Here is a 24,464-nt window from a genome sequence, read left to right as displayed (position 1 = left end):
TAGGAGCCTTTCATGGTTTTTTTGGTATAGTCAGAAAACAGTGTGGTAGGGAGTTTGTCATGTTGATACCATGTTTTGACATCTGCAAAGAAGATTTATTTTCCTCAGCATTTCACTGTGAAAAAATTTAAATGTACCGAAAACTCAAAAGAATTATACAGTGAACACCCATACGCCTACCATCTAGATATTGCGATTAAACCTGCGATTAATATTTTAATATATTTGTTTTATCATGTAACTGTCCATCTCTCCATCATTGTATATCCATTCATCAATCCATCTAGCAATGCAGAAAGTACTTTTACCTCAGAATAGTAAAACAGGCAGAACATTTTAGGATAGTGGAAGGCTGCTTCTCCACAATTTGACGAGAGGCACTCACAAGCTAAGTCATTACTGTTTCACCTCTCACAGGTGAACCATAAAAGGCTGGGAAACCACTTGAAATGGCCAAAGGTGAGGCGGCTCTTCTGGAACAGCAAATCCATAGACAAGTGTTTTCCAGCTGCAGACAGGGTCATGAAGACAATGTACTGATCTTTATGCATTTCAGATTAATTTACAGACATTGATACACTTTACCTCTAAAATGTAATGTAACATAATTGCCAAAATATAATTTGGCGTGTATATCATTGACTAGTGTTCAGTGTTTGTTTATACTTTTTTTGGTATGTCAGCAAAATTTTATGTATGAAGAAAATACACAAATCATAAGTGTACCTACCATTCAGTGAATTGTGACAAATGCATCTGCCTGTGTCTCCCAGTCTGTATCAAGATACAGATACTACCCTCATTCCACCTTCCAGTCAGCCCCTCCCCCCATGAATAAACTGCTGTACTGATTTCTTTCCACTGTCCCTTGGTTTTGCCAGCCCTATAACTTCACGTAAATGGGATCATACTGTGTACTCTTATATGACCCACTTGGTTTAATGAGAATAATGTTTTGAATTTTATTCGTGTTGTTGCATGTATCAGTTGTTTACTCCTTTTATTGCTGAGAAGTATTCCGTTATACAAATAGACCCAGTGTGTTAATCTGTTCTTCTGATAATGGGCAGCTGGGCTGTTTCCAGGATTTAGCAATTATGAATAAATCTGCTGTGGACCCTTTTGTGCAAGTCTCGTGTTTTCATTGCTCTTAGGAAAATGCTAGGGAGTGCAATTGCTATGTCATGGTGTACATTATGGGTTTAGTTTTATAGAAATCCACCAGACCTTTTTCCAAAGTGGTTGGACCGTGTCACACCTTCACTAGCAAAGTAAAAGGGTTCAGATCTTTACATTGTGTCAACAGTTTGTGTTGTCAGTCTTTAATTTCAGCCATTCTGGTGTATGTAATAAGCCAACTTAGCAATTTTTCATGGTGATTGTTGACTGTATCCTATCTAGGCGTATAAAATAGTATAACCTGTTGGAAAACAGTTTGGTAATGTCTTAAAAAGAAAACATAGGCCTGCTACGTGAACGAGCTATTCCACTCCTAGACATTTACTCAGGAGAGTAAGGTATTCTTTTTTTTAAAAAATTAATTAATTCTTGGCTGCGTTGGGTCTTCGTTGCCGCCCACAGGCTTTTCTCTAGTTGTGGCGAGCGGGGGCTACTCTTCGTTGCGGTGCTTGGGCTTCTCATTGCGGTGGCTTCTCGTTGTGGAGCATGGGCTCTAGGTGTGCGGGCTTCAGTAGTTGTGGCACGCGGGCTTCAGTAGTTGTGGCTCGTGGGCTCTAGAGCGCAGGCTCAGTAGTTGTGGCTCATGGGCTCTAGAGTGCAGGCTCAGTAGTTGTGGCTCGCAGGCTCTAGAGCACAGGCTCAGTAGTTGTGACGCATGGGCTTAGTTGCTCTGTGGTACGTGGGATCTTCCCGGACCAGGGATCGAACCCATGTCTCCTGCATTGGCAGGCGGATTCTTAACCACTGCACCACCAGAGAAGCCCAAGATACTCTTATTATAAGAGCTAAAAGCTTTATGATTTCATGTTTTATAAAAAACAGTTAAAAATTTTTTTGAATCAGTTTCTTTGTATGATGGGAGGTAGGGGTGTGGTTTATTGTTTTCCATGTGATTATCCATTTGTTCCAGCACCATTTATTGAAAATATTTTTCTTTTCCCTTTGGTTGCTTTTGGCATCATCAAAAATCAGTAATAGTTTAACTGTGGCTGTGTTCTGGGTGCTCTGCTCCCTTGTCCTAATCTGTTTGTTGATCCTTGTGCCCGTGCCACACTGTCTCGATTGCTGTTGCATTCTGGTGAGTTGTAATGTCAGGCAGTGTAAATGCTACCACTGTATTTAATTTAATTTTATTTTTATTGAAGTATAGTTGCTGTACAATATTATATAAGTTACAGGTATACAATACAGTGATTCACAATTTTTAAAGGCTGTATTCCATTTATAGTTATTATAAAGTAATGGCTCTATTCCCTGTGTTGTACAATACATCCTTGTAGCTTATTTTGTACCTAATAATTTGTACCTCTTACTCCCCTCACACTATATTGCCCTCCCCCTTCTCCTCTCTCCACTGGTAACCACTAGTATGTTCTCTATTATATCTGTGAGTCTGTTTTTAAAAATATTCACTAGTTTGTTGTACTTTTTAGATTCCACATACAGGTGATATTATACGGTAGTTGTCTTTGTTTCACTTAGCAAATGCCCTCCAAGTCCATCCATGTTGCTGCAAATGGCAAAATTTTATTCTTTTTTATGGCTGAGTAGTATTCCATTGTGTATATATACCACATCTTTTTTATCCATTCATTTGTTGATGGACACTTTGGTTGCTTCCATATTGTGCTATTTATTTTTTAAGCAGCTTTATTGAGGTATAATTGACACACAGTAAACCGTACATATTTGAAGTGTACAGTTCGGTGAGTTTTGCCATGTTTACACCTGGATGCTGTCACCACAGTGAAGAGAGTGAACATGTTCATCTCACCCCAGAGTTTCCTTGTGCCCCTTTGTGATCCTGCTTTCCTGCCCCACCTGTGCCCTACCCACCCTGTCCACAGGCTACCACTGGTCTGCCTTCTGTTACTTTACATTAGTTTGCATTTTGTAGAGTTTTATGTAAACATAATTTTTCAGTATGTTCCTCTCTTATCTGCTTTCTTTCAATCAGCCTAATAATTTTTTTTTTTTTTTTTTTTTGCGGTACGCGGGCCTCTCACTGTTGTGGCCTCTCCCATTGCGGAGCGCAGGCTCAGCGGCCATGGCTCACTGGCCCAGCCGCTTCGCGGCATGTGGGATCTTCCCGGACCGGGGCACGAACCCGTGTCCCGTGCATCGGCAGGCGGACTCTCAACCACTGCGCCACCAGGGGAGCCCCCAGCCTAATAATTTTGAGATTCATTTATGCATTTGTCTGTATCAAGACTTCATTATTTTTGTTACTGAGCAGTATTCCACCATTGTATGGATATACCTCAATTTGTTTATTCATTAGCCTGTTGATGGGCATTCAGATTATTTCCATTTTTTTGGCTATTATGATAAAGCTGCTGTGAACATTGGTGTACAGGTTTCTGTATGGACATATACTTTCATTCTCTTGAGTAAATGCCTAGGAGTGGAGTGGTTGGATCATACAGTAAGTGTCTGTTTAACTTTATTTTCTTAAAGACTTTGTAAGATTGGTGTTATTTCTTTCATACATTTTTACATAATTTTATATGTAATGATATAAATATATATGATTATGAAGTATATAGAATTCACCTGTGCAGGGGAGCTTTTGGTATAGTTTTCTATTTTGGATGGCATCATTGAGAATACATACTGCCTAGCTAACAGGATCCCTTGACAGTTGACAGTTCTTTCACTTTGAAAATCATTGTGTCTCTTTAAATTGTGTTTGAGTGCCCAACCATTAGGTTTATTACCTCAGACTCTTTAAGGCTTATTTCCATTCTTCAGCCAGAAACGGACCCTGCCATGTGGTTCGTGATCTCACACGTATTGCTCTGCTTTGGATGTCCAGGCTGTGTATTTGTTAGCTCTCCAGTGTCTTTTTGTAGAACTCTTGATGATGTTTGTGTTTCATTTATATAAACACTAAAAACCTTAATCTGATTGAAGGAATGATGATTCTAATTAATGAAATGGTGACAGTCATGTTGCCTGTGGTTTTTAAATTTTGACTCTCCCTTATTAGTGTGGGCCGACATTTCCGGTGATGTGGTAGAAAGACTTGTACTCTTTAGACCCGCGAATCTCAGGTTTATAATCCAGACAGTACAGCTTGGACAAAGTCCAAGAATAACATGTATGAAGCACCACACAGGAGTTAGGTTCTGTCTTTAAAAGGAGAAGTGCTCTTTATCTATACCCTTTTCAACTCATTTCTAAAATCTGCAGGAGTGAGAGGCCCAATGGAAAGGTCAGGTGCTTTAGGAGAGAACCCAAATAAAGGTACTGTCAGTTCACATGGTGTCTTAAAACCCTTACCAGCCACTTTCAGACTTGTGTTTGTAGGGTTCTGTTGTATATTCTGTCATTAATTCAGCAAACTTAGAGTTCAAAATCTTTGAGTATAGCCAGAAAGGAAACTAAATTTGTGAAATGAGTAAACAAGTCCTAAAGTCTCATTGGGGCTCCATTACTAGAGAGCTCTTTAACTTTGGGCAAGTTCTCTACCCTGCCTGACTTACCTATAAAGGAGGGTGTATTATTAATGCTTACATCCTACAATTTTAATTCTGTCATAAATGTATCCACCATACTTTGTATTTCAAAGTGTGTTTTCAGTGTGCTTTATAAAATAATGTTTTATAATTAGAAGTCACTGCTTAACTTGCTTTTCTTATATAAACTGCTCTTGTTTCTAAACAAAAGTGTGCAGAGTGACATCTGAAACATGGTAGGGAACTTTATTTTTTTTTTTTTGCGGTACGCGGGCCTGTCACTGTTATGGCCTCTCCTGTTGCGGAGCACAGACTCCGGACGCGCAGGCTCAGCGGCCATGGCTCACGGGCCCATCCGCTCCGTGGCATGTGGGATCTTCCCGGACCGGGGCACGAACCCGTGTCCCCTGCATCGGCAGGTGGACTCTAAACCACTGCGCCACCAGGGAAGCCCCACCCTTTTGTTTTTTTTTTTGTTTTTTTTTTGTTTTTAATTTTTTTTTAATTTTTTTTCTGGTACGCGGGCCTCTCACTGCTGTGGCCTCTCCCGTTGCCGAGCACAGGCTCCAGACGCGCAGGCCCAGCGGCCATGGCTCACGGGCCCAGCCGCTCTGCAGCACGTGGGATCTTCCCGGACCGGGGCACGAACCCGCGTCCCCTGCATCGGCAGGCGGGCTCTCAACCACTGCGCCACCAGGGAAGCCCCCCACCCTTTTGTTTTTGACAACCTTTTGTTGCCCTGAAGTGAGGGGTCACATAGTATGAAGCAAAATGTTTATATTTTTCTCACTAGGACTCTTTAAAATGAAAAGCAAATTAATTTTCAAAAATTAAATGTATTGTTAATAGGTAATGCATTCAAATGATTCAAAATTCAAAACATACTAAAGGGTGTACAATAAAAAGTTTCCTTTTTACCCATGTCCTGCAGCTGTACAGTTCACCTCCTCCAAAGCAGCTAACATTATCAATTTTGGGGTCTCCTAGAGTTATTTCATGCATATGAAAGCAAATGTGAAGAAGCAAATATCTTTTCTGCTTTTTGAATACAAGCGGTAGCATACTAGATTCACTCTTCTGCACTTGCTTTTTTCATTTATAAAAATATAGAAACCACTTAATTAAAAAAAAAACCCTCCTTTAACAGAAACCGAGGAAACCCTGAAATTGAAACAGTAAAGAACTATAGTAACCAATATGAAAGTTACTGGAAAACAGTAAATAATAAAACAATAATTAGGGCAAATAATGCATTAATATGTTCTAATAAATTGGAAAATCAAAGTGAAATAAGTGACAAAAAAGCAAGAAATAGAAAATCTGAACAAACCAGTAGGTAAGGAAGAAACAAGAAAGTTGTCTGACAGCCAAGGGAAGAAAACAATTGAAGAAGGAGGGAATTAGCAGTTGACTTGAAGATCCTTTAGTTTTGCACCTTGGAAGCTAGTTATGACCTCAGGGGATTTTTCAGTGGAGCATTAAGAATGGACTCCCAGTTGTTGGGCAGCTGCAAAGAGAACTGGAGGTGAGGAAATGGAGACGGAATAGAGAAATGTTTTATTGTCCTTCAGCTGTAATTGGTACTTAGCATGATACCCAGCACAGAGTAATGAATTTTTCCTTTAAGGTTGCAGAGTCTTGAACATATGTAAGTGATGATCATTTGCGCCAATAGAGAAGGAAAAGGTGAAGATGCAGAAAATAGCTAACTATGAGAAAGGCAGGAGAAATTGAGATCTGGAAGACAGCTGGAAGGGGTTGGCCTTAGGGCGAGGGTTTCCTCTTCCATTCTGAGATGCAGAAGGGATTGGTGCTGGGAGGAATTCGGAGTTCTTGTTTGCTCGCTTCCCTTTTCTCTGTAGAGTGACTTAGTCATTTGCTGGAAATAAGGGGAGAAATAAAGGGCTTAGAGGTTTGAGAGAATGGAGAATGAATAATGATCAGTGTAGACAATAGGAGAGAAAGATGGGTAAATACATCAGGATCAGTGGGCAACATTGGGACGCAAGTGGTTTCCCAGCATTTAAGAGCTAGATGCAGGCGTGGAGAGTGCCAGCAAGTGGACTCTTGTAGGACAGAACACTCGTCGGTCTCAGGACCCCTTTACATTCTTAATTACTGATAGCTCCAGAGAGCTTTGTTTATGTAGAATGTATTTATTGATAATTACTCTATTAGAAATTAAAACTGGGATATTGAAAATGTATATTTATATTCTCTGTACAAGTAAAATAAAAAAATCCATCATGTTAGCGTAAATAATACATTTTTACGAAAACGATGTTTTCCAAAACAAATGAAATTTAGTGAGAAGAATGGTATGTTTTACATTTTGCAAATCTCTTTAATCTCTGGTATATAAGAAGACAGTTGGATTCTCCTGTTTCTTTTTTCAACCTGTTGCAATATGTTGTTTTTGTTCAAGTATGTGAAGAAAATTCATCCTGAAACAGAGGTAGTTGGAAAAGGGAGTATTTTAATAGCCTTTTCAGTAATTGTGGACGTTTTTCTTTGATACTACACCAAAACTGGGTAAGTGGTAAGTTTCTTAAAGATTAGCTAAGAGCTTAGATTCTGACACATATCAATAGACTTTTCGTGTACTAAAATCCATTGACCTGTTCTGCTCTAGATCTATTCTGATTTATCCTGGTCATAGATCTTTTGCCTGTGCATGATTTTGTGAACTCTTGCCTTTGTTAACATCATAAGTTTTTTCAACTTTGCTGAGTTATGCAGATCTTCTAAATGTTGATGTGTTTCATTAGACAATATTTAAAAAATTACATTTGTTAATGTCACCACTGATTTCATCAGAAAAGCCTTTAAGTATTGGGAAGCCGTCAAGTTCACAGTGAGGGATACCACTTTTCTACCCTTCTGATTTTCGCTTGACAGGTGGAATTTTATCATAGGCAACAAATACTATCATTGTTTTCCTTTAGGCGACAGGTTTGCTTTCTTCAGTTTTGAGAAACTGTTTGCCAGATATGCAGGTCTGAATAATCAACCAGTTTGGTTTTGTTTGAGAGGACTGTCCTACGCCATTATATAGTGGAAGTGCTTCATATATTTCATCATACCAAATATTAAAAGGCCATGTGCTCCAGGGATGAGATTTAGTAAAATTGTACTTTATCAAGATATTCTTAAGAGAAACTGGCTTTTTTATTTTCCTGCAAGTGCATGGTGGTGAAGAATACAATGACCACTGGTACATAAACTTAGCCTTCATTTATGCTAAGGTTCCAGTAGTTTTCGTCACCATTGCTTTTGTACCATCAGTGCAGGTCTGAGCACAGTGAAAAAGGGGTGGGCACATATATCTTAGTATTATTATGAAAATAAATTTTACCTAGTGGAACCTCTGAAAAGGTCTTAGGGACCCCCCAGAAGTCCACATTTTGAGAATTGATGTTCAAGGCATAAGGTTTTGTTAGGTGTGTTCAATGGAATTGAGAGACGGTAGTAAAAGATACCATAGTTAAAGATTGGACCATGGTCTCTGGCCTGGAGAGTCCTTTTACTTTTTTCCTATGTATCAGCTCATTCTGAGAGGCCGCCAGTACGTTTGTCAACGCACTTATTTGAAATATGACCAGTACATGCTACATAGTCAAAAGGAACATTTTATGATGCTGAAATGAGTTTTGGGAGTGAAGAACTGTAACTTGAATACTAGATCAGCACAAAGGATTTAAGGACCAGCGTTCTTACTTCTGCTTCTGTTAACTCATGAGCCTCACTGAGTTCTGGGAAAGTCACCTGAACTTTCTAATTCTCAGGTTTCTCACCTCCACAGTGGGATTAGTATTATTTGCGCCCACATTTCTTAGAGTAGTTTTGATGTTCAGGTGATACCATCAGTTCCGTACGCCGGGTAACATCTTCATCTTCATACCTGTAAAGCTGTGCTTGGGGTACAGCACATAAGTCAGTAAATATTTATTGAGTTAATGAATGAACTTAAAAAAACTGTTATGAGCTGTTAGTTTTAAACATACACACCAATAGAGTTGTATAATGAATTCCTGTCTTTCCTCAACACATATAACTCTAGAAAATAAGACCATGTTTTTATAGAATTAAGATCACCACCAACAAAATTAAAATTGGGTCCTTAATACCATCAAATACTCCTCTCGCATTCGAATATCCCCAATTGAATTAAAATAAATACATATATATGTTTTTACAGTTGGTTTATTCACATCAAATCCACACAAGGTCCACTCATTACATTTGTTTATTATGACTCTTGGTTTCTTTTCATTGCAAACATTTCCCAGGTCCCCCACTTTTTTTTATGCATCAACTTGTTGGAGAAACTGGGGCTAGTTTTGTAAAATGTGCTCCTGTTTGATTGCTTCCCAGTGGTGTTTTGAGCTTCCTCCATTCCTTACATTTCTAGTAAGCTGGAAGTTAATTGTTTGATTAGATTCCAATTTAGATTTTTAGGGAGAACACTTCTGAGTGGTCTGCTGTGTACTTCCGATGTGTTTCACATAGGACGTACGTGGTATTGATGCCAAACTTGAGCAGTGGGTTCAAGTGCGGCAGCCTTATCTTTCCGTTGTTCACCATCACACTTTCTTGTCATGGTTTTAGCCTCCATTGATGATCACTGCCTGAGTGAGTGAGCTTTGGAACTGTGAGGTGCTAACCACATGTGTGGAGGTATTATTGAGGTACTGTTTCGGTTACTACTGGTAAAGTAGGGCAGTATCTTTATTTGAGCTAACTTATCAATGACATACTATCTAAGAAGCGGATAGTAACAAGCCTACAGATTAGGGACTGTATTTTTTACATTATAATTGATGTAAAATATTTCATTAGTTGAGGTGTTCAGCATAGTGATTTGATAGTTTTATACATTACAAAATGATCAGGGGACTGCATTTTTAACAGGATAATTTTATGCATAGCATGGAAAGAACTAACCGGTTTTTTTTCACCTGCCACACTAGATTTAGAGTTTGTATCTTAACAGCATGTCATATTAAAACAAATACCTTTGAACCATCTTCTTACTAAAGAGACTCTCCAAAACCATTCTGTCTCGATTATTATAAAAATTTGTTGAATACTAATACAGTTGATCATTACAATAAGATTCCAGATGACAAAAAGGAATTTGGACACACCCTTGGAGCTCTCTTTGTAATGAGATTTAACATGTCAGCTGAAGCTACCATAATTTTGGTTTGGTTGGTTCTGTTAGGAGAAAATAATTAAAGTATCTCATTTTACGTGGTTCATAATGAATCCATTTGTAGAAATTGAATTCAAACACTGGGAAACTAAATAAAAACAATGTGAACATTTGGAAAATGTGGGTGGTTTCTTCTTTGTGCTGTTGGATATGTCCGTCAAACTGATGCTGCAAGAGAAATACCTCATGTTTAGAACAGGGGCTGAGCACAGGTGGTGTGTTCAGGAAATCAGTATAATCTCCGTGAACGAAAAAACTTTACAATTCTTGAAAAACTTGCAAGGTTGTTGACCAAGGGACATGAAATTTTACCCAAAGACATTAACTTACTTCTTTCTTCAATAGGAAAATAAAAAATATTTCAAGCGTAGTGAACTTGCAAAAAAAGAAGAGGAAGCATATCTTGAAAGATGTGGCTACAAGGTATGAATGCCTGCTTTTATGTTAAATTGATGTTTCTGAGTTTAAATTTATACAGCTGTTGTTAAAGTGTCAAAACGATTGATCTCTGTTCAATTTATTAATGTTATACATTAGCCTATAAATGAGAAGCCATCTGGAGAGGTATGAGTTTTTGTTTTTCTTTCCTTTTTCTTTTTTTTTAATCTTGAATTCAGGAAAATACATGCATGACTTTTGGCTTGGAATGGTTTGGCTTTTTGTGGACAGCATGAAGTGGCTTGAGATCAAAGCTTGATTTTTTTTCTTTTTAATTAAGTCCTGGATCTGATACTGCCTCATTTTCATCACCATCACCACCACTCCTCTCCTCACCTCTCCCAATAAAAGTCCAGTTTTAAAGGATTCAAAAGATTTTATTCATTCAACAACAGTGGCATTAGCAGTGGTACTTGCCCTGCTTTCTCCTGAATATTTTAAGCCATTGTTTTTATGTTTGCAATGTTAGTAATCCCTTTTGGCCCTAAGTACCTCTGCCTGAGATACAGTGTCATTTTGTGTAATAAGGTATCACATTTCAAACACTGCTTAGTTTATTGGATAGAAAATGTGATCTTGAAATATTTGTTAGAAATAAATGAGTTATCTGGACGACTTTGTATACTTTAGAAGCATGACTAAAATTATCTTTGAGATTACCAGTTAATAATGTATTCGGGTTTTTATTGGGAGGGGTTAAAGGTAACGAGGTGAAGTTGTGTTTAAATTATTTTATAAGAAGGCTAAATCTAGTTGAATAATTTTTTAAACAAAGTTCAGAGGTTCTATTGAAATAATTTTGACAAATCATAAATTTGAAATCGACTTTTTGCTTGTGAAACATCAATATAAAATAATACTCTTGTGCACGTAATGGAGAAAGTTCTGGAAATTAATTTTATCTGGCATAGCATTTCTAGAAAGAAGCATGAGGAATGCAAATGGTATGTATATGCGTTTGCTTTCTTTTGGTACTTTTGGGAGAGGGCAAGTGTTGAAAATGTATTTCTGATAGGTTTCTAAAATATGAAAGTTTATATTTTGATATTTTCCATAGGTACATTGATTTCATTTGCTTCTAGTTTAGGAAATTAAGATACGTTTTATGTAAATAACCATCGAATAGATAGATATTCAGAAAGAAGAATTCTCATCTTTTGTTTGCCCAGCATTATCTAAACTCACACTTGAACTAGAATAAGAATCACTTAACCATGCGTTTTAGTCTGCTGACTTGTTGCTTTCCCAGATCCCTGAATTTGATTGTTTTCAACTTTTTGATAAGGTAGGAAAATAATTTAAACAGTGACGATTTTGCTTTGTTTAGATTGCTTCCGTGATAATGGCAGTACTTTCTTGCTTATATAGAGGAAAGCAGTGAAGCAGAATCATTACTGTAAAGGTGCTGCTTGTAACCTTGAGTCCAGCTGACAGAATGTCTTAGATCTTTTCCTTAAAGTTATTCACTGCCATTCTATAATTGAAAATGCTTTTTATCCTGAGATTTTGGGAGCAATATCTGTTTTTATGCTTAAAAAGAAAGCACAGCGTTTTTGATATAAAGCCTTTTAATATTTCCTTCTTGGTAGTAATGAAAATACAGCATGTGTTGCTTTTATTCTTTTATAAAAACCAGTTACCGTTTTTTTTAAAGGCTTGATGCTGATTTGGTCTGTGAAAATATGAAAGTTTAGTTTTTTTACCTAAATTTTCTGTTACCACTGTTAACACTGATTAACATAATCTTTAATCTATAGAATCATAAATTATATCATTTTAACCATATAGCCTTTCTTAACTGAATGTGAGTTTTTCCTTAATGTTGATCTTTTTTGTTTTTTGATCTTCTTTTGGCATCTTAGATTTGTCTTATGGTTCAGATGGAAAACCATGTTTCAGTATCTTTTTTACAGACCACACAGTGGGGCTTATAAATTGCTGAACTCAATTTTCGTAAACTGTGACTTGGGCAGCAGACTCAAGAAAATATATAAAGAAATTTTTTTCTCTGCAGGTTCATATGAGCAAGAATGTCCACTCTGTTCTTTCTGTACTATGAGTAGAGAGGTGCTGGTTTTCGTTATTTTCCCACAAGGTTCACAGCTCAGTTTGTGGGCAAGTTCTGTGTAGCATCGGAAAGTTTTCTGCATGTCCAGCAGTGATTCCTGTGCACTTGGAAAAACACCTTTCAAAAATCAGGAGAGGAAAGAGCTGGAGCTTGAGGCTTCACAGGTTTTTGTTAGAGAGCAGTTCCTTTCTTTGGTCTTCATTTTAAACCCAGAGCAAGGATCAAATAACCCTGTAAGATGATTTTCTCAAAGAGGAGAAGCAAGCTGGTTGTTTCTAAGAAGAAAGTAAAAATCTTGGAGTACAGGGAGAAAATGAGTCTAAATTTCAGCCTTTTAAAGTTTTTGATTGTGGAAACCATTATACTCCTGTAGCAAGAATGCTGTCTCCTGGGTGCATGGTCTCTGCTTGGGTGTCCCTGAGCTCTCACAAGCATGTACATTGATTATGAGCTCTTTGCTCGGAGGAACATTTAGAAAACCTTCAATATTTAAAACATGTTTAATTTCGGTGAATACCTAATGTATAGAATGATAAATGTTAAACCATATTATATTTTAAAAGGAGAATTTCGTTTCTTTTGGCTATTAATGTAGATACAGCCAAAAGAGGAGGACGAGAAACCATTAACTTCATCGAATCCAGTATTAGAACTTGAACTGGCAGAAGAAAAATTACCCATGACTCTTTCTAGGCAAGAGGTAAGTTTTTATATGAATGTTTTGTGGGAAAAAAACTCCACAGCATTTGCATTTAGTTCTTTCCAATAACTTTCGTCATTATCTCCCGTATAAAATGACGTAACTGGCCAGCTGCACAGTATTCCAGTTCAATTTTCTTTATGAGGTTCTAAATTAATCTCTGCTTTTATAGGTACTGTCATCTAATATCTTATGTCTTAAGTTGTTTTTAAAGAATGTATCATTCTGAACTTTAAAAACTAAACACATTCTAAGTATAATTAAATGCATATATTCTAATTAATTATACTTGATAAGTTGTCTAAATTATTTAAAATAATATAAATTATGTATTAAAAGAAAGTTAGTGTTTTGTAACTTCCTCTTAATGCATCTTTCTAAGTCAAAATACAGAGATCTGTATGATCCTTTATGACTGCATAATTTCCCATAATATTTTAAAAACTACTTTATTATTTTTAAAATCAATTCTGTGCTAATGGTCATTTAGGTTGCCTCAGCATTTCCCTATTTTAGATCATACTAAGATGAACACCCTCATACAGATGTCATTGCATGTGTAATAATATATGATTGCTTTGGAAAATTTTCTAGAAACATGATTTCTGAAGTCTGTTCTAATGACTAAAGACTATATACATGCCTAAGGCTTTGGATACATACTACCAGAGAGCCCTGCAGACTTGTTATAGCAGTTCATACTCTCAGCTATAGTATTTGCCCATACCCTCGTCAATATCAACTATTATTTTCCTTCAGCAATAACACCAACAACAAGATTTTAAAGATATTCCTGTGAAAAAAGAATTCAGACTGTACACAAGGTACACAACGAAATTAACTTTGAGCTAAAGGAAACTCTCAGAGGAAAGGAGGGCTGACTCCAGAAGCTGTGTGTGAAAAAATTAGATGAAGGACTTTTGAATACTTGGCCTGAAACGAAGAATATTTGAGATTTTTAAAAAGATCCATTGACCACAGTTCTAATTTTGAAAAAGCATTGAATATTCTCTGTCGTTTCATAAAGAAGAACTGAGATAATTGAGAGAGGTAGCTTTTCATTTATTTTGAGAAACATAACATATCTGTCCAAAAATGGGATGGGCTGTTTCATGAAGAGGTGTGATTTTTGTCATTTGTCAGACAGGGACCAGATGAAGGTGTTTTTGAGGTCATTTCTGCATGGATTGGAGATAGCACTAGACGACCTCTTAAGTTTTTTTTAATACCGAGTTTCATTTAATCCAGTGGGAGCCCTGCCAGTGGTTTCTAAGTGTGATACTATTTATGTTCCCAGATAAAGTTCTTGGTATTTTTAAAATTATAACTTATTTTCTTAATTATAATTCTTGTTTGTCCTTTTTATGAAATACCACATGTATACAAAGAGTGTGTAAAACATGTGCGATATAGTGGATAATTACAAAACAAACGCTCGTATAACGATGGCCGAAGTCAAGGAGGAGTATTATCAGGCCCTCAAAAGCCCTGCACGTCCCCCTCCCTCCATTTGTAACTCACTTTTTCTTCTGAGGGACTAGTTTTTGGTTTTAATGTAGTACTGCAGTGCCGACTCATGGCTATCTGTGGTCATTGACTTATCGCTGACTCCAGGCTTGGTTTTATTTTATTTTTTTCTCTTTATAAACGTTATCACTCCCTCCCATCGTAATGTTTTTCTTATGTATTCTACTACACAGATTGGTCCTTTCTGAAACACTCGCCAAATGACCTAAACCATTAGGGTTATTTAAGGTGTGACAATAATTCAGTATATCCGTTAGTGGAAACTAAAGAAAAAGAAATATAACTTACTTTCTGCATCTACTTTTCACTTACCAAAATAAGTGTTTGGTCTCCTAAAATAGGAATTATTATTACTAATGACATAGGGAATTACTATTGTTGTTTGATATATTTTTAAAATAGGTTATCAGGAGATTAAGAGAAAGAGGAGAACCAATCAGACTCTTTGGAGAAACTGATTATGATGCTTTTCAACGTTTAAGAAAAATAGAGATCCTCACACCAGAAGTTAACAAGGTAAGAAGTCAGAACAAAGGTAGAAGAATGTCATTGTACCATATAAATGAGAATAGTATGGACTTCGACAGAGTTCAACTAATTGCATTACTATAGAGAAAAAAGGAAAAATAAAGTTGCCAGATTACTGCTGCTGAATGTAAGTTTTCTTTTTTTTTAAAATTTTGTGTGTGCGTGAGTTTATTTTTTTTACTTATTATTTTTCAGTATTTATTTGTTTGTTTTTGGCCTCATCAGGTCTTACTTGTGGCACTCGAGATCTAGTTGTGGTGCGCGGGCTCAGTAGTTGCAGCGTGCGGGCTTAGTCGCCCCGCGGCATGTGGGAATCTTAGTTCCCCTGCCAGGGATCAAACCTGTGTCCCCTGCATTGGAAGGCAGATTCTTAACCCCTGGACCACCAGGGAAGTCTCAGGTTTTCTTTAATTTTCTTTTAAAAAGCACACATCTTGGGCATGCAGTTTAGCGCATTTTGACAAATACATGCAAGTGTGTGGCCACTACCCTTATGAAGATGTAGAGTATTTTCATCACACACACATGAAAGTTCCCCAGCACTCCTCCTTGGCCAGTCCCCGGGTTCTTCTTCCTCCACTCCTGGGCAACCACCTTGTTAAATTCGATCCCCACCAGTGAATTTAGAGGATGTGTGTCTGGCTTCTTTTGCTCAGTGTGATATTTTGTAGATTCGTCCATGTTATTGTGGATGTTGGTAGTTTGTTCCTTTACATTGCTGAGGATAGTCAGCTGTATGAATATATCAAAATATGTTTCTAGCTTTGGGCTGTTACGAATAAAACTGCTGTGAACATTCTTACACAGATCTTTTTTGGATCTGTGTTATTCCTCTTGGGTAAATATGTTTTTATCTCTCTGGTAAATACTTAGAAGTGGAATTGCTGTATAGTAAGAGTAAATGTATGTTCAACTTTTTAGGAAATGCCAAATATTTCCAGTGTCTCATCAATGTTTGGTATTGTTAGTCTTTTAAATTTTAACCATTTTCTTGTATTGTGGTAGTATCCCATTGTGGTTCTACTCACAGTTCCCTGATAACTAAAGATTATGAGCATCTTTTCATAGACTCATTGGCCATATCTTTCTCTATGCAATGTGTCTTTTGTTCATGTTTCAGTTGGGTTGTTTGTCTTTTTGAGTTATAGGCGTTCTTTATGTGTATTCTGGATTCTTTGTCAGATATACAGATTCATGTTTTGTGTCTATTTTTTCCTAGTCTAGGCCTTACCTGTTCTCTTAATGGTGCCTTTTCATGGGCAGGACTTCCAAATTTTGATGAAGTTCACTTTATGGTTATTGCTTTTGGTGTTTTGCTTAAGAAATCTTTGCTTACCCTAAGGTCTTAAAGAGATGGTATGTTCTTCTAAAACTTTAATAGTTTTAGCTTTACTTTTAGGACTCTAATCTTGTTTTATGGCTCAGCTTATGGTCTGTCTTGGCGAATATTCCATGGACTCTTGAAAAGAGTATGTTTTATGCTTTGGATAAATGTCAGTTACAGTGGTGGTGTTCAGATCTTCTGTGGCCTTATTAACTTGCTCTTTCAGTGAGAGACAGGTGTGGTTATCTGTGGCTGTGTAACAATCCACCCCAAAACTTACAGCTTAAAACAATTCATTATTATAAAATCTTTCTCAGTCATCTATGATGGTAACAAACCACCCTGAAACCTAGTAACCTAAGGTAATTTATCATTCTCCCTCACAGTTCTGTGGTTCGATTGGGCTAAGTAAGTTGGGCAGTTTTTTGCTTGGGGTCTTGCATGTGATACAGTCAGGTGAGGGCTGTGGCTGAGGTCATCTGAAGGCTCCTCGGACTGGCCTTGTAACTTAGAATGCTGCCTTAAAGGTGCAGCTGCTTTGTAGCAGGTGTCAGCATTTCCTGCCTTTTTAAGGCTGAGTAATACTCCATTGTATATATGGACCCCATTTTGTTTATCCATTCACCCTCGATGGACATGTAGGTTGCTTCTACCTTTTGGCTATTGTGAATAATCCTGCTATGGACACAAGTGTATAAATATCTGTTTGAGTCCCTGCCTTCACTTCTTTTGCATATATTCCCAGAAGTGGAATTGCTAGATCATACGGTGATTCTGTGTCTAACTTCTTTTTTTTTGCGGTACGCGGGCCTCCCACCTCTGTGGCCTCTCCTGCTGCGGAGCACAGGCTCCAGACATGCAGGCCCAGTGGCCGTGGCTTACGGGCCCAGCTGCTCCGCCGCATGTGGGATCCTCCCGGACCGGGGCACAAACCCGTGTCCCCTACATCGGCAGGCGGACTCTCAACCACTGCGCCACCAGGGAAAACCTAACTTTTTTTTAAAGCATAATGAATTTAAAAATTTTTCTTCATTTATATTATTAATGTGTACAGCAATTTGTTTTTCTTTATTTTCAGTCCTATCTGAACTTTCCTAACTTAAATTCTTGGAAAGAGTAAGTGGTTTTGTAATGCTTCATTTCACCGATATTTGTTTCTCTTCTATCTCTTGAGTCATTTTCCTTATCAAAAGATAGTTTAAAATGCTAATGTGAACTATTCAGTTTTTGTTACCTGATTTAATTTTTCTACTGCTCATTTCATTACTTGAAAAATCTCCTAGCTTTTAATATTAATTTATTACAATCTGCTGTATTCTAATCTTATTCAAGCCTGTCCCAAATACTAGAGTTTCTTATGTACTTTTTAAAAACTGGGGTATAATTGACATATAACATTAATTTCAGGTGTACAGCATAATGATTTTATATGATCACCACTATAATCTAGTTAATATTCATCACCATACAGAGTTACAACAAAATTTTTTTTTCTTGTGATGAGGACTTTTTTTTAGAGATCTACTCTCTAAGTAACTTTGAAAGATGCAATACAGTGTTATTACCTTTAGTCACTATGCTGTACATTATATCCCTGTGATTTATTTATTTTAGAAATAACTGGAGCAGTCTAAAAGTTCATAAATTTGAACACATTCTGAAGCTCTACAATTTTTACTCCCCTCCCTCCACGTTTTATTTTTCTGATACCACATTTTACATCTTTTTGTCTTGTGTAGCCCTTAACTAATTGTTGTAGTTAGAGTTGTTTTTACTACTTTTGTCTTTTAATCTTCATACTAGCTTTATGAGTGATTAATTCACTACTTTTACTATATATTTACCTTTACCAGTGAGATACATACTTTCATATGTTTTCTTGTTATTAATTCGTGCCGTTTCTTGCCAGCTTAAAGAAGTCCCTTTAACATTTCTTATAAGGCTGGTTTAGTGATGATGAACTCCTTTAGCTTTTGCTTCTCTGGAAACTGTTGCTCCTTCAATTCTGAATGATAACTTTGCTGGGTAGAGTGTTCTTGGAAGTTTATTCTTTTAGCACTTTGAATATATTGTGCCACTCCCTCCTGGTCTGCAAAGTTTCTGCTGAAAAAAATCTCCTGATAGTCTTATGGGGGAGCGGGGTTCCCTTGTACAAAACAAGCTGTTTTTCTCTTGCTGCTTTTAAGATGCTCTCCTTCTTTAACTTTTTTTTTTTAATTGAAGTATAGTTGTTTTACAGTATTGTGTTAATTTCGGGTATAGAGCATAGTGATTCAGGTTTTTGCAGATTATATTCCATTATAGGTTATTACAAGATATTGGGTATAATTCCCTGTGCTATACAGTATATCCTTGTGGCTTATCTATTTTAAATATAATAGCTTGTATCTGTTACTCCGATACCCCTAATTTGTCCCTCTCTCCTTTCCTTCCCCCCTTGGTAACCACAAGTTTGTTTTTGATATCTGTCTGTTTCTGTTTTGCATATACTTTCATTTGTATTATTTTTTAGTTTCCACATATGGGTGATATCATACAGTATTTGTCTTTCTCTGTCTGACTTATTTCACTAAGCATAATACTCTCCAGGTCCATCCATGTTGTTGCAAATGGCAGAATTTCATTCTTTTTTTATGGCTGAGTAATATTCCTGTGTGTGTGTGTGTGTGTGTGTGTGTGTGTGTATGTATGTATGTGTGTGTGTCACATCTTCTTAATACAGTCACCTGTTGGGCACTTGGGTTGCTTCCATGTCTTGGCTATCATAAATAGTGCTGCTGTGACCATTGGGGTGCATGTATCTTTTCGAATTTAGTATTTTCACTTTTTCTGGGTATATACCCAGGAGTGGGATTGCTGGATCATATGGTAGTTCTATTTTTAGTTTAAGGAATCTGAATACTGTTTTCCATAGTGGCCCTCTCAATTTTCATTCCTACCAACAGTGTATGAGGGTTCCCTTTTCTCCACATCCTCTGCAACTTTTGTTTTGTAGACTTTTCGATGATGGCCATTCTGACAGGTGTGAGGTGATACCTCATTGTAGTTTTGATTTGCATTTCTCTAATAATTAGTGATGTGGAGCATCTTTTCATGTGCCTGTTAGCCATCTGCATGTCTTCTTTGGAGAAATGTCTGTTCAGGTCTTCTGACCATGTTTGGATTGGGTTGTTTTTTGATATTGAGTTGTACGAGCTGTTTGTATATTTTGGATATTAACCCCTTGTGGGTCACATCATTTATAAATATTTTCTCCCATTCAGTAGGTTGTCTTTTTGTGTTGATGGTTTCCTTGCTGTGCAAAAGCTTTCAAGTGTAATCACGTCCCATTTGTTTGGTTTTGCTTTTATTTCTTTTGCCTTAAAGACTGATTAAAGAGAGTATTGCTAAGATTTATGTCAAAGACTGCTCCGCCTATGTTGTATTGTAGGAGTTGTCTTTAACTTTGGACATTATAATGTATCTTGGTGTGGGTATGTTTAACATTTTCAGATATTGCCGTACCATTTTCCACAGCAGCTGTACCATTTCACATTTCCAGCAGTGCACTAGGGTCTGTTTCTCCATATCCTAGCCAAGTTGTTAGTTTCTGTTTTCTGTTGATAATATTCATCCTAATGGCTGTGAAGTGCCATCTCTTTGTGGTTTGATTTGCATTTCCTTAATGACTAGTGATGTTGAGCATCTTTTCATTTACGTACTGGCCGTTCGTATGTCATCTGTTAAAGTCCTTTGTCCATTTAAAATCAGGTTGTTTTCTGTTTTGTTAGTTAACTCTAAGAGTTTTATAGTTTTAGCTCTTACATTTGGGTCTTTGATCCATTTTGAGTTAATTTTTGAATGTGGTATATGCCAAGGGTCTAGCTTTAAGGCTTCCAGTTTTACCAAGTGGTCACAAACTGGAAGTGAATACAATGTGGAATTTGCTGGTTTGTTAGAAACATAGTGAAATCCTAGGATATGGTTGAGACCCTGGTTTTATACTGTTGACATTTCCAAATGTTTTGGGAGTTCAAAGTATCAATGGTTGCAGTTGTTAGACATTTTCAGTGAACCAGGAGAATGGGTTGGGGACCAGTGGAGACCTGGTCACTTTCACTAGGGCCTCATTAGAAAATTACAGTATTAACGCTTATTCTTATTTGGATTTGTCACTCGTATGTTTTATTTTTCTGACCATCAGATTACCTGTTGTGTGTACATTCTTTTAAATTTAAATATGTTCATAAGAATTGACTTTGCATGGACAGTGGTGATAGCTGTATAATAAATTGAAATATTATTTGAGTTTCTTTGTGGAGAAAAAAGTGGATTATACTCATTACTAGAGAAAAAATCAGAAGTGAAAGAAACATCAGTGAAATTTCATACCAGATGTAACTTTTTACCTTTCCTCAGGGATTGAGGAATGATCTGAAAGCAGCTTTGGATAAGATTGATCAGCAGTACCTGAATGAAATTGTGGGTGGCCAAGAACCTGGAGAGGAAGACACCCAGAATGATTTGAAAGTTCATGAAGAAAACACCACAATTGAAGAGTTAGAGGTGATCCCTCCACCACCTTCCCTGATTCCCCGTCACGCCTTTCATTCCCTGCGGCAGATGGTTGAGCTCCTCAGACTCTTCAGTGTACAGCGTGCTGGCGTCTTTGTTCACTACAAAGGCCCTTCTTCTGTTTCGTGCCTTGTGTTTATTCACTCGCTTTTTTCTCATTTTCTATACACATTCGCCTACTTCCTGCCTTCAAAAGTATTCACTCTGATATGTTTGATATGTATCCTTTGATCTGTTGATGGTCTTGTAGAACCAGTAGTGTTTTGTCTGCATGTGTTTTGGTATACACATAAATGATATTTTACTGTGAAATTCTTCATTCTGTTCACTTTTTTCCCACTTAGAACTGTGTTAAGTTCCATCCTTGATACCTTAGGTACATCTAAACCTTTGATTTTAACTGTTAACATAGCATTTCATACACTGTGGCATTCACTGCCTTTTACTTTTTGTTCGCCATAATGACAGACAGTGAGATTGCTCCCAGCTCCCTGTTACCACAGACAGCTTTGTGACAAACAGTCTTGCACATGACCCCTCTGGAGCAGAAGCAGGATTGCTTCTGATATATGTTTAACTTGTCTGAGTACTGCCAAATTGCTCTCTGTAATGGGTTTGCCAGTCTCCACCCTCCACCAGCAGTGTGTGAGTGTCTTGTATCCCTGCATCCCTGCCAACACCTGGCAGTATCTTGCTTTCTTATTTTTGCCAGTGTGTTGAATGTGGAGTGATATATGTAATCTTATTTAAAAGTTGTATTATCTAAATGTCTAGCATGAGCAGAAATAATGACTTAGTTTAAAGTTCTTAATGGTTAATAAAGCATAGTTATTTTTTCCGTCACCTTTCGTTCCTGGCTCTTAACCCACATTGCATGCTGTGAGTGAGACTGTACTTAAGGAAGATGTCCTTTTAATTATACCTCGACCCCCTAAATTTTACTGCAATAATTGGTGTGAGCAACCAGTTCTGGACATTTTTTTCTTTTTTCCTTCGTTTCAAACAGCTTTGGAGATAGTCACATACTATACGATTTATCCATTTAATGTGTACAATTCAGTGGTTTTTAGTATATTCACAGGTTGCTACAACCATCATCACAATCTAAGTTTAGAGCATTTTGTTCCCCTAAAAATAAATCTTGTTCATGTTCATTAGCAGTCATTCCCTTTACTCCCTCTTTGAGTCATAAAAGATAACATGCTCTCTAAATATAAAATGGCCAATTGTCTTTTTTTTAAATCTATCTAGAAATTCCATCAGGGTTTTAAATCGGACCATACGTATATGTAATAAAGAGCCATGTTTAGTCTGGTGTTGATAATGTATGTATTCCGCTGTTGCTCGTGACTAATGAACAGAAGCATTCTTTTTCTTCAGGCACTGGGAGAGTCTTTAGGAAAAGGTGATGATCATAAAGACATGGACATCATTACCAAATTCCTGAAGGTATGTACTTTTTGGTTAGGAAAGGAGGACACGTTTTCTTTAGTTAAGAACTGGTCGTACTTTCTGTTTTTTGGGGTTTTTTTGGGTTTTCAGTTTTGAATTGTTTAAGAGTTACAGACTGCAAAGGGAAATCCTCACTAAACATTTCTGCACGTACGGTGTTTATGATATTGCTATGTGCTTGGATATAGAGGTTAAACAAGGAAAATGTATATTTACTTTCTTCATAGCACTTGTAAAGCTTACTTATTAATGTAAATAGAAAAGAATCATAGCAGTGGAATGAACAAGAAATTCTAAGGATTAAAAATTTGTTTTTGAGCACTCTGGGAAGGAGTGCAATAAGGAGAAGCTTTTCTGAGAGATGATGACACTAAGGAAGGGAAGGAGGTGGGAAGACGTTGACAGGGAAAAAAGCAAACACTCGAGCAGCCTTTCAGAGACTTGGGATTTAGCTCATTCATCCTTCCCGGAATTCCTCTTTCAGTGGTTTAGGTAGCGTATGTGCAAATCCCAGATTCCTTTTAACATTTATTCACACATTATTTGTGTTCAGAACAAGAGATATAAATGCAAGAAATGCTTTTACTTGTGTTTACAGTTTAAATACAACATAATTAGTCATCAAGATTCTCAGTCTGTTGAGGATTTGGCGTGGAATTAGCTAGGGCGTGGTGGGATCTAGCATGAACTAGAATTTCCTCTTTGGGTGACAGCCTCTTCCTATGTAGGACATGCATAGGTAACACCGCTAGGGGAGTATGGCTTCCTCAGCCCTCAGTGTTTACCTGCCTCTGGGAAGGATGCTCTTTGTGCAGTTTAACTCAGGGGGCACCTGGGTAGTTTTCTGGGGCAGGGTGGGGGCTGGTCATAGTTTCTTTTATTTTCGTTCGTTTTTTTCCTTCCTTCTCCTTTGGTCAGGCACTTTAGAGGGAATTTTTAATTGAATTGTGGTCTCTACTGCAAAAGTAGAAAGTCCAAATACTACAGCGTCACCCCCGGAAGATTGATTAAATATCACAGCGCATGTGGCATTATGGCTGATGAGTCTAGGTGGGTTGGATTTTATGTAATAGAAATACAAGTAAAGGTTTATTTCTGTCAAGCGGTTGCCGGTGAAATTCGATAGCTCTTTCAGGGGAAATGGATCGCATCTGAGCTGGGAGAGGTGTAGAATAGGGAAGTCTGTGACTTGCCAAAGGTGCTACATTAAAACACACGTGATGCAGTAAGCAGAGATAGTTCATTAGTTACACATGGGTTGATGTTTTAATCAGTCAGGACATCTACTCTAAGGGCCAGTGTATACCACTTTGTGCATCAGAGAACTTTTAAGCTTACAGAACCACTGGGTGGCGTTGTAGTCTAAATTTACCCTTTTTTCCCCACAGTTTCTTCTTGGTGTTTGGGCTAAGGAGCTGAATGCCAGAGAGGATTATGTGAAGCGCAGCGTACAGGGTAAACTCAACAGTGCTACTCAGAAACAGACCGAGTCCTATCTCAGACCCCTTTTCAGAAAGCTACGGAAAAGGGTGAGGTTTCACGAAAAATGCTTTTGTTAACTGATTTTTAAAAAATAGAATATATGAAGTTAGAATAAATGCAGTCTGTAACTACACACTGTAGCTTCCAAACTTTAGTTATGCTCTTTTTTCTTTTCCAGAATCTTCCTGCTGATATTAAAGAATCCATAACAGATATCATTAAATTCATGTTGCAGAGGGAATATGTGAAGGTACATGACCATGCTGTGCATCAGATCTATGTTTATGAGCATACGTAGGTTGTGTACATAATATGGTCATCTCGTGTGGGAGTATTTTAATAGAAGATTTAAGAATAAATGTGAAATGAATTAGTAGTAAAAAAAACCTTTCATTTTCTAATATATTAGCTTTATTGTTAGGCATGAATAATAAAGTTTAAGACAGCACTGTATTTTTTAGTCATTTTTAAGGAAGGTGGTGTAAAGATTCTTCACAAACTGGATATAGGCAGCCATTCATTTCATGAATGGGATTGAA

At 37.2% G+C, this 24,464-nt stretch overlaps 1 protein-coding gene across 2 annotated transcripts in view; it reads left to right on the top strand.

Moving 5' to 3' along the window:
* PRPF18 (pre-mRNA processing factor 18) overlaps positions 1–24,464 on the top strand; it is a 49,553-nt gene that overhangs the window by 4,477 nt on the left and 20,612 nt on the right. For both annotated transcript variants that reach the window (XM_022580549.3, XM_089906387.1), the window contains exons 2-8: positions 10,198–10,275; positions 12,954–13,058; positions 14,988–15,101; positions 20,836–20,982; positions 22,372–22,440; positions 23,832–23,972; positions 24,104–24,175. In XM_022580549.3, the coding sequence (XP_022436257.1) occupies positions 10,198–10,275; positions 12,954–13,058; positions 14,988–15,101; positions 20,836–20,982; positions 22,372–22,440; positions 23,832–23,972; positions 24,104–24,175 (726 nt within the window). The remainder of the gene's footprint in view (positions 1–10,197; positions 10,276–12,953; positions 13,059–14,987; positions 15,102–20,835; positions 20,983–22,371; positions 22,441–23,831; positions 23,973–24,103; positions 24,176–24,464) is intronic.

The sequence above is a fragment of the Delphinapterus leucas genome, chromosome 2 (genome assembly GCF_059928025.1).
Source record: "Delphinapterus leucas isolate spDelLeu-1000000601 "Yukka" chromosome 2, BTC_Dleu_Yukka2, whole genome shotgun sequence".
NCBI classification, from domain to species: Eukaryota; Metazoa; Chordata; class Mammalia; order Artiodactyla; family Monodontidae; genus Delphinapterus; species Delphinapterus leucas.
Note: the sequence above shows the minus strand (reverse complement) of the source record. Positions and strands in the feature narration are given on the sequence as shown.